Genomic DNA, 9,715 nt, shown 5'->3' with positions numbered 1-9,715 from the left:
ACACACTCTTACACACCCTACACACCCCTCACACACACTCTTACACACCCTACACACCCCTCACACACACTCTTACACACCCTACACACCCCTCACACACACTCTTACACACCCTACACACCCCTCACACACACTCTTACACACCCTACACACCCCTCACACACACTCTTATACACCCCTCACACACACTCTTACACACCCCTCACACACACTCTTACACACCCTACACACCCCTCACACACACTCTTACACACCCCTCACACACACTCTTACACACCCCACACACCCCTCACACACACTCTTACACACCCCACACACACACTCTTACACACCCCACACACCCCTCACACACACTCTTACACACCCCACACACACACTCTTACACACCCCACACACCCCTCACACACACTCTTACACACCCCACACACCCCTCACACACACTCTTACACACCCTACACACCCCTCACACACACTCTTACACACCCTACACACCCCTCACACACACTCTTACACACCCTACACACCCCTCACACACACTCTTACACACCCCACACACCCCTCACACACACTCTTACACACCCTACACACCCCTCACACACACTCTTACACACCCTACACACCCCTCACACACACTCTTACACACCCCACACACCCCTCACACACACTCTTACACACCCCACACACACACTCTTACACACCCCACACACCCCTCACACACACTCTTACACACCCCACACACACACTCTTACACACCCTGCACACCCCTCACACACACTCCTACACACCCCGCACACCCCTCACACACACTCTTACACACCCCTCACACCCCTCACACACACTCTTACACACCCCACACACCCCTCACACACACTCTTACACACTCTACACACCCCTCACACACACTCTTATACACCCCTCACACACACTCTTACACACCCCACACACACACTCTTACACACCCTACACACCCCTCACACACACTCTTACACACCCTACACACCCCTCACACACACTCTTACACACCCTACACACCCCTCACACACACTCTTACACACCCCACACACCCCACACACACACTCTTACACACCCCTCACACACACTCTTACACACCCCACACACCCCCACACACACTCTTACACACCCCACACACACACTCTTACACACCCTACACACCCCTCACACACACTCTTACACACCCCACACACCCCTCACACACACTCTTACACACCCTACACACCCCTCACACACACTCTTACACACCCCACACACCCCACACACACACTCTTACACACCCCTCACACACACTCTTACACACCCCACACACCCCCACACACACTCTTACACACCCCTCACACACACTCTTACACACCCCACACACCCCCACACACACTCTTACACACCCCACACACACACTCTTACACACCCCTCACACACACTCTTACACACCCCACACACCCCTCACACACACTCTTCACCCTTCTGCCATCCAGTAAGAGGTACCGAAGCATTCAGACCCGCACAATCAGACAGTTAAACAGTTTCTTCCCTCAGGCAATCAGGTATCTCAACAGAGAACTGAGCTGAACTGGACACACACACACACACACACACACACATACATACAACCAAGATCTGATCTCAGAGGAGAACTGAACTGTGCTGGACACAGATACACACACACATACATAACACACATGCACAAAAAAACAAAAGAACTGAACTGGGCTGGACATAGTCAGACACACACACACACACACACTAAATTGTCCTGTTTGCATGCACATGCCACTTTACATTTATATATATTTATATTAATCCTGTTTACACGTATCGCTTTAATAACTGCAGTCACTGTATACACTGTTCTTTGCACATTGTCTGTTCATTGCACAAAGTCGGCCTATATGTTGTTTGTCTGCACTGTCTTGTCTTGTCTTGTCTTCCTGTGCACTTCTTTTGTATGTCTAGTTCTTAAAGACCAGACATACCTTAAGACCTTAAGTATAGTTTAATTTTTTAGTTTAATTTTAATTTTTAAATTATAGTTAAATTTTTTATCTCTGTCATAGCTCTATGTTTGTCTGCGTCTCTGTACTTTGTCTGTGTACTGTGTAGCACCTCTGGTCTAGGAGGAACGCTGTTTCACTTCACTGTGTACTGCATCTGATATATATGGCTGAAGTGACAATAAAGTTTCTTTGACTTTTGACTTGACTTTGACTTTTTTTGGTGTTTTTTTTTGTTTTTGCACCAATTGGAATTACTGTCACATGCAGAGAGGAAACGGTGTGTATCAGATCATCCTGCAGATCCGTTAATGTTGCTGTGGGTCTCTCTGGAGCCTCCTTGGCATGTTTCTGTCTCGTCCATTCATACATTTAAGAGGGCTGTCCTGTCCTCGGTGACGTCTTTATCTGAATGTTGATGGTGTTTACTCTGTTCCATGGTACTTTTTTTTTTGCACTCCTCTTCTACGTGATAACTTTCAGAAACCACACATCCTTTATAAGGTCTTCCCAGGCCACATGTTCAGCAGAACACTGAGGATGTGTTTTGTTTATCCTCTTTTCTATACAAGAGTGGATTTTAACTTCGCAATCCGCCCAGGCCAAAATACTAAAGCACTTTTCAGATTACTTCCTGTTTGTAGCTCCATAATCATGGGGATCGTTAAGGAAAATTCTTGTCCAAGAACAGCTCCTGAAGGTTATTTCTTCTCAATGAGATCCAAAAAGCAATGTTTCGAAAATGAAATGAAACCAAAAAGATGTAAAGAACATCCTAGAGAAATCTTTATTTATCATCTTTATTTAGTCTGATCTTAAACAGCTGTATGGAATCTAATTTTGATCACTGAGACTGAATGTGATTGGTTCTTTCTGAACACAGCCACGCCCCTGTTTATAAAAGAACGTCTACACTGGTGCACAAGTTTAGTGTAACTTTTTTTTATTTCTATTTTTTTCCTTTTTACATTAATTAATTTATTTATTTATTTTAACGTGTTATAATTTCACATTGACGGTGGAAAAATATTCTGAATGATTGAATGAATGATTTTTTTTGGAACGTCACGAAAACCTGCCTTTTTGAAAAGGGTGTGTAGACTTTTTCTGTCCACTGTAACACCATTTTGAATTGACGTAAATATCCTTGACCCCAGTGCGTGGTTTTCACTGCAGCACCGTGCTGAAGTTTGCTGTGAAGGTGTGATAGAAAAAGGGAGAAAGGAAGGAAAGAAGGAAGAAGAAAAGGATCGGGAAGCATCCTGCTCTTCTCTGCGTTTCATCCTTCAGTCGCAGACCTGCTGCTGCTCTCTGCGTGTGTATATCTATATGTGTGCGAGAGAGACAGAGCGTGTGTGTGTGTGTGTGTTTGCGCGTGTGTGCGCGCGCGCGCGTTTCTTCTGCTTCTTCTTCATTTTTTTTCAACCCCGCAGCTCTGGATGCGGGACCGAGGAGGCAACACACACACACACACACACACACAGACACAAACGGAGTCATGGATAAAGCTCGCGGACGCCAAGAAGCCACTTTGGATTTAATGTGATGTCGCGGGATCGAAGTTGAAGGATAATAAAGGGCGACCGTTCAATCATCCGCACCCCGGCAGGAGAAAAGCGAAAGACACACAGAGAGAGTGTGTGTGCGCGCGTGTGTGTGTTAGACAGAGAGAGGAGGACAGGACCTGCTGCGATGTCCACTCCGATTCCGGAGCTCTGTGGAGGAGAGACGATGCTGTGAGTAGCTGAAAAATTCGCTATATGTTGTTTTTCTCGTCGATTTTTACGCATACGCTCTCCAGGAAAAAAAGTGCAGTGCATCCTAAAGAGAGAGAGAGAGAGAGAGAGGGGGGAGACGCACACGCACAAAAGCCTAAAAAACGTGCGCGTTGCCTATATGAAATGCAGCAGAATAGCGTTGCTACTGCATTTCTTTCTTTCATGTGAACCCGATCTAAACAGATCTCGGGTGCGAAAAGCCGTATAGAAAAGCCTGCATCGTGCGCCATGCGGACAAATCTTTGCGAACGAAATGCAATGAGATTCTATAGTCTGATTGCAGCAAACTGGTGGCTGGTGGTGATGATGTGAGTCAAATGAAACGGAAATACAGTACGAGTGTGTGAGCGTGTGAGTGTGAAACTGCTTCGGATGATCATGTGAGTCTCGGGAGTCTCTGCGTCCCGAGCGCAGGATTATTAAAATAAATAAAACCCCGAGCCTCGTGCACGAACAGAGCAGAGATATCTCATCAATCTTATATTGCATTGCAGTTAGCTCTTCTTGCAGTTGGATTTAGTGGACAGAGCGGATCTTGCATTCAAGCGGATCAAATCTTTGGGATTATGTATTTCTTCTTTTTCTTTTTCTTTTTTTTTCTTTTACTCCACCTGCTCGGCTCACTTTGTCACACTTTTCATCCAAATCCAAATAGTTGAAATGAAACGCGTGCTCCATTTAGATATTATTCCTGTATGACAGTCATATGCCACAGGCGTGTAGGTGTGTATACAGTAGGTGTGTGTGAATTAGCACGACACTGAATGCGCTGGAGTCGCGTCCTAAAGCGGAATGAGGCTGAGGTCCGGGCTGAGGCGCACCGACAGGGGGCGCGCGTGCATAAAAAGCTGCAATCTGCGGGAATTAACCACTATACACACATTCACACACATCTATACACTTCCAAAGGCATCTGTACACACACTTACACCCATCTATACACTCCTAAAGACAGCTGTGTGAACATTTATACACATCAGAACATGTCTATAGACTTCAAGACAGCTCTACACACACACACACCAATAAACATCTCTACACATCTACATAGACATCTATATCACTGTCTAATTCCCCGCTTTGATCTCTGTCTCTCTCACTTTTGCTCTGTATGATTATTACAAATAATACACCTATAAAGCTGCAGCATAAACAATCCTCTAGAGTCTAATAAGTAAATAAATCTCTAAAGAAGTCAGCCTCATTTCAATTCCATACACACTCTCAAGAACTCACGCTCGTGTTTATGTAACATTTATGGAAGGAGTGTCTACAGTTTACACTGCGTTTTTAATCCAAGAGAGAGAAGAGTGACAGCAGGAACTGGGACTGGGTTCTGGACGTTCCACAACATTCTACTATAAATGGGTCAAAAAAGTGTCATATTGCTCTGTATTCCCTGTGCTTTCTCTTCAGTTTGGTTACCTACAAACCCACCTGCTTTTCCCATCAGTACAATAACCTGAGAGTGTGAAGGCTAACACACACTTCCCCTAAGACTCCTTTCAACATACAGATGGCCATGATTGGCTGGTGTCGCTGTGATTGACAGGGGAGCGAGAAGATGCCCCTCCCACTCAGACAGCCAATTTTGCTCTCTAGGAGCTCTGTGGCATCATCTGGATTTGAACTGGTGATCTCCAGATGTTTCAGGCAACTGGATATAATGGAGGATCGATGGGAGATAAAAAGATGAACCCCTTCACTCCCGTCCCTGAAAAAAATCAAGCTGTGATTTCATCAACACGGCTTCCTAAAGCCCCGGTTTAAGCTTCATCGGATCAGAAGCTTCAGCTTTACCTCTCTCTGAACCATATGATCTGCAGTGATCATTTCTTCACCCCGCTTACACATGTAGGCCATGTCGGACGTTCAGGAGGCTCGGTTCTCTCAGTGCGCTCGTGGTACGATGATGTCAGCGCTCCGCTCTTCTGCTCTGCTTGCTGCTCAGCCTCGGTGTCAGACGGCATCTTCATCACTCGCTCATCGCCGGCTCTTCGTTCGCCTGCTTTCCAAATCGAGGCTCTGTGAACACAGAAATGTTTCCCTGCTCATATTCGTCCTGCGTCATGTTCTTACACACACGGTGATGTCTGTTCGCCGTGTTCCATGCTCGACCATTAGCAAGAACTTAACCCTACGGGTCTATTTAAAATATTTGGCTACAGCATTGAAGCAAATCAGTCTATACTCATATTGTTTTAAGCTCAGGGTTGCCAGATCTGCATGAGAATAACCACCCCATTCTGATGGACCTTCCGTATTAAATCATGCTGTTTTATTTTAAACGGTTATTGACGTTCTGTAGCTAGCTCATGTGATATCACACTAACCCAGCGCTATCAGTGAAACCATGGCAACCAGCAGTAGACTAAAAATAAGACACGCCCACATGCGATTAAAAAAAAAAAAATCACATGAGAAGAGTTTCTCAGCTTGACCCTGGAGATGAACTCAAAGGGCTTTTTTTGCACAGAATTGTACAATAGGAGTGTTTCTCATTGAGAGAGTGTTCTAAGCGGAACCTTTTTTATTAATGACTTTGTCCCTTCTAGAACACGTTGATGAAGAATCACCCCCTTTAATCAGTTCCAGCAGGTTCTTCAAGAGTTCTTCAGAGGTGCTTCAGGGTTCTAAGCTTCTAAAAATCATTTGGCTTGGAAATCTTTCTGATACTGTTCATCTCTGTTGGTTCTAGATCGAAAAGTTTGTTGAAACTTTTTTGTTTGTTCTAGTTGAAAGTTTGTATCAGACAGATATTTAATGGTTCTTAATGGTCTTAATTTGACCAGGTTACAGCCTCTTAATTATCACATAGGTTGTAGAACCCCTGTTTCTAAGAGTGTACCAAGTAGCCAGAGTTAAATGTCTAAATCCTGACAGGTTCTAGATAATGGGAAGAAAATATTGAGCAATAATGTGAAGTAATCCAACACTCACCGGGAAAAAAGGTTCTTTAGCTGGTTTCATGGTTCTACCTGGAACTCTATCCAGCAGGGAAGCACTCTGTTCTAGGGTTCCGTGTAGAAGGTTTCCCTCAGGGACAACCCAAATATGGGTTCTGCATTATAAAGTAAGTCTCTGTGGAATAAAAGAGAAACATTATCCGTGTTCTACATCTTGTCACTGCATCGCTGATTCATTTCCTGTACCCTAACAGCTCCATTCTGAGTGTTTTAATGCTGGAGATGTTCTTCACAGAACTGGTTAAATGTAACAACTGGAGCTTTAGATTAGAATATTTCTGACATTTCTCTACATGTTTCTTTGCTAACCTTCATGTCAGTGTTCAGTAAATATACATCAGCCATCTGACAGCTTTAGCTTCTGTCTTTCAGGGAATGAAGTCGAGCACTATGGGGTTTTCCGGCGTGGCCCTTCTGATGCTCCCGGCTCTCCTCACCCTGGTGGGCGTGGTGCACGCCGCCGAGAAGGTTCCCATTCTGAACATTGCCGTGATCCTGGGCCGAACGCGCTACATCTCGGACCGGGACATACGGGCCCTGTGGAGCAAGGACGACCCGATCGACGTCAACGTGGTCACGCTGCTGGTCAACGAAACGGATCCAAAGAGCATCATCACTCATGTGTGTGACCTCATGTCTGGGACTAAGATCCACGGCGTGGTGTTTGGCGACGGCACCGACCAGGAAGCCATCGCCCAGATTTTGGATTTTATTTCCTCTCAGACGTTGATACCCATCCTGGGGATTCACGGCGGCTCGTCCATGATCATGGCGGATAAGGTAAGCGTGACTTCGTTATCGTTAGGGATTTGTGGAACAGGTTTCCAACATTTGTTTCCTTGACCCCTTGTTCACTGGCAACAATTTTGGCGTGACGGCATTTTGTTTGTTTTTACAGATTACATGTAAATGTGGCTAGCTTATCAGATTTGTTGATTAGGTAGCTAGCTAGTTTCTACTATAAAGTGTGTCTGTTAATAGGGTGTTTATTATAATAAGCCTCTAATTTAATACCTGTAACCCTTCAGTCATATTATTTTACACACAAAAAATCTGTGCAGTGACTTTCAAGCTGCTGTAGGTTCATTTATTTGTATTAACTCCGCCCACTTTACACGTTTAAGTAAAAACGCCTGAATTTACATATTCAAATGAAGGTAAACATTTCAAACACGTTTAAAATTGTTATTTTGGTTGCATAACATCCGAAGATTCTCCACAGAGTTAATGAGCTTAACTGTTTTTTTTTTTTTGCTATAAAAAGTTTACAGGAAGTAAATGTCTAATTATTTAATTTGTATAAACTCTGGCTGCTGGCGGTATGTTTCCCTTGTTATCTGTGTAATCGGTCTGACTTTAGCTCCATCGGCGTTCAGGTCGTTCAGAGTGTGGCTTTTCTCTACTTAAGTTACACGTTATACATTATTCAATACTTTAAATGTTCCGCTAGTAAAAATAGGCTCACGTGCAACTCGAAGACTTTTCTCAGGTTTCAGATTTTCATCTCTGAGCCAAAGCGAGGTCTGGAGTGTGTAATGTGGCTTTACAGTGTGTTTACTTACCAGAACTTCATCAGCATTATCCTGAGGTACCATCTCCACACAATAAAACCTTCTCCTCATGACATCATCAGATCCTGAGCTTTTATTTCAAACTTACACTTACAGAATCATTTCACTGTGAACTTTATCCATTCTTTCACCTTCCTTCCTTCCTTCCTTCCTTCCTTCCTTCCTTCCTTCCTTCCTTCCTTCCTCTCTCTTCCTTCCTTCCTTCCTCTCTCTTCCTTCCTTCATGCCTCTCCAAATTCCTTCCTTCCTTCCTTCCTTCCTTCCTTCCTTCCTTCCTTCCTTCCTTCCTTCCTTCTCTCCTTCCTTCCTCTCTCTCTCTTCCTTCCTTCCTTCCTTCCTTCCTTCCTTCCTTCCTTTCTTCCTCTCTCAATTCCTTCCTTCCTTCCTTCCTTCCTTCCTTCCTTCCTTCCTTCCTTCCTTCCTTCCTTCCTTCCTTCCTTTTTGTCTCTTCCTGTCTTCTCTCTTCTCTTCATCTTAATTTTTTCATTCCTTCCTTTCTCCCACTGTCTTCTGTCATTTCTCTCTTTCCCTTCCTTCCTTCCTTCCTTCCTTCCTTCCTTCCTTCCTTCCTTCCTTCCTTCCTTCCTTCCTTCCTTCCTTCCTTTTTGTCTCTTCCTGTCTTCTCTCTTCTCTTCATCTTAATTTTTTCATTCCTTCCTTTCTCCCACTGTCTTCTGTCATTTCTCTCTTTCCCTTCCTTCCTTCCTTCCTTCCTTCCTTCCTTCCTTCCTTCTTTCTGCCCATGTTTCCCGCTCCACTGCGTGTCTTTCATTAGATCCTCAGACTGAAATAGATTTTATTGACTTTAATGCCAGTTTATTAGTTTCTTCTCACAAATCCACTCGGTGCTTTAAGAGCTTTTATTTCTCAGTGTTTATTCTTCCTCTGGGTTTCTGGGTGTGAGTGGAACTGACTCGTTGGTGTTCATTAACACGCTGATTAACAGACCGGTCACTGAGAGGTCAGTGTCACGTGGTTTTTATCTTCCCAGGTAAAACAGGTGAGTGTTCAGGAGCTTCAGTTCCCCGGGTCCCTCACATCAGTCTGAGTGTTCAGGTGATAAATTTAGAAGATACTGCAATCAGGTGATGTTAATGCACTAATATGACAAGCACTGGAGTGAAAATGCGGAGCGCTGAGTGGAAAAGGCTTTCACTCCAAGTTTTAGTGGGAATTTGGTTGGTGTCTGTGAGCTGATGAAGGCAGCAGAGCGAATCCTTCATGAGCAGAAGAACAGATTCTCATCACACACTGAGTCATCGATCGCTTTCATTTCTTCATCTGATTTTTATCTGAGAGAAAACTGCTGTGTAGAAAACTGTGTGTTTCGATGATTTTCCACAAAACGTTTATATATTTTTTACCAAAAGACTTTCACAAATGTTGCATTAGGA

The 9,715-nt window shown here is 44.3% G+C and overlaps 1 protein-coding gene across 1 annotated transcript in view; it reads left to right on the top strand.

The window, feature by feature from the left end:
• The first annotated feature begins 3,444 nt into the window (after positions 1 to 3,444).
• Positions 3,445 to 9,715, top strand: part of grin2aa (glutamate receptor, ionotropic, N-methyl D-aspartate 2A, a) — a 142,288-nt gene continuing 136,017 nt past the window's right edge. Inside the window, exons 1-2 of the mRNA XM_058405123.1 lie at positions 3,445 to 3,742; positions 7,123 to 7,530. Of these exons, the coding sequence (XP_058261106.1) occupies positions 7,126 to 7,530 (405 nt within the window). The 5' untranslated portion in view covers positions 3,445 to 3,742; positions 7,123 to 7,125. The remainder of the gene's footprint in view (positions 3,743 to 7,122; positions 7,531 to 9,715) is intronic.

Source organism: Hemibagrus wyckioides, linkage group LG02, assembly GCF_019097595.1.
Source record: "Hemibagrus wyckioides isolate EC202008001 linkage group LG02, SWU_Hwy_1.0, whole genome shotgun sequence".
Taxonomy (NCBI): Eukaryota; Metazoa; Chordata; class Actinopteri; order Siluriformes; family Bagridae; genus Hemibagrus; species Hemibagrus wyckioides.
This window is presented reverse-complemented; position numbering and strand designations above follow the sequence as displayed.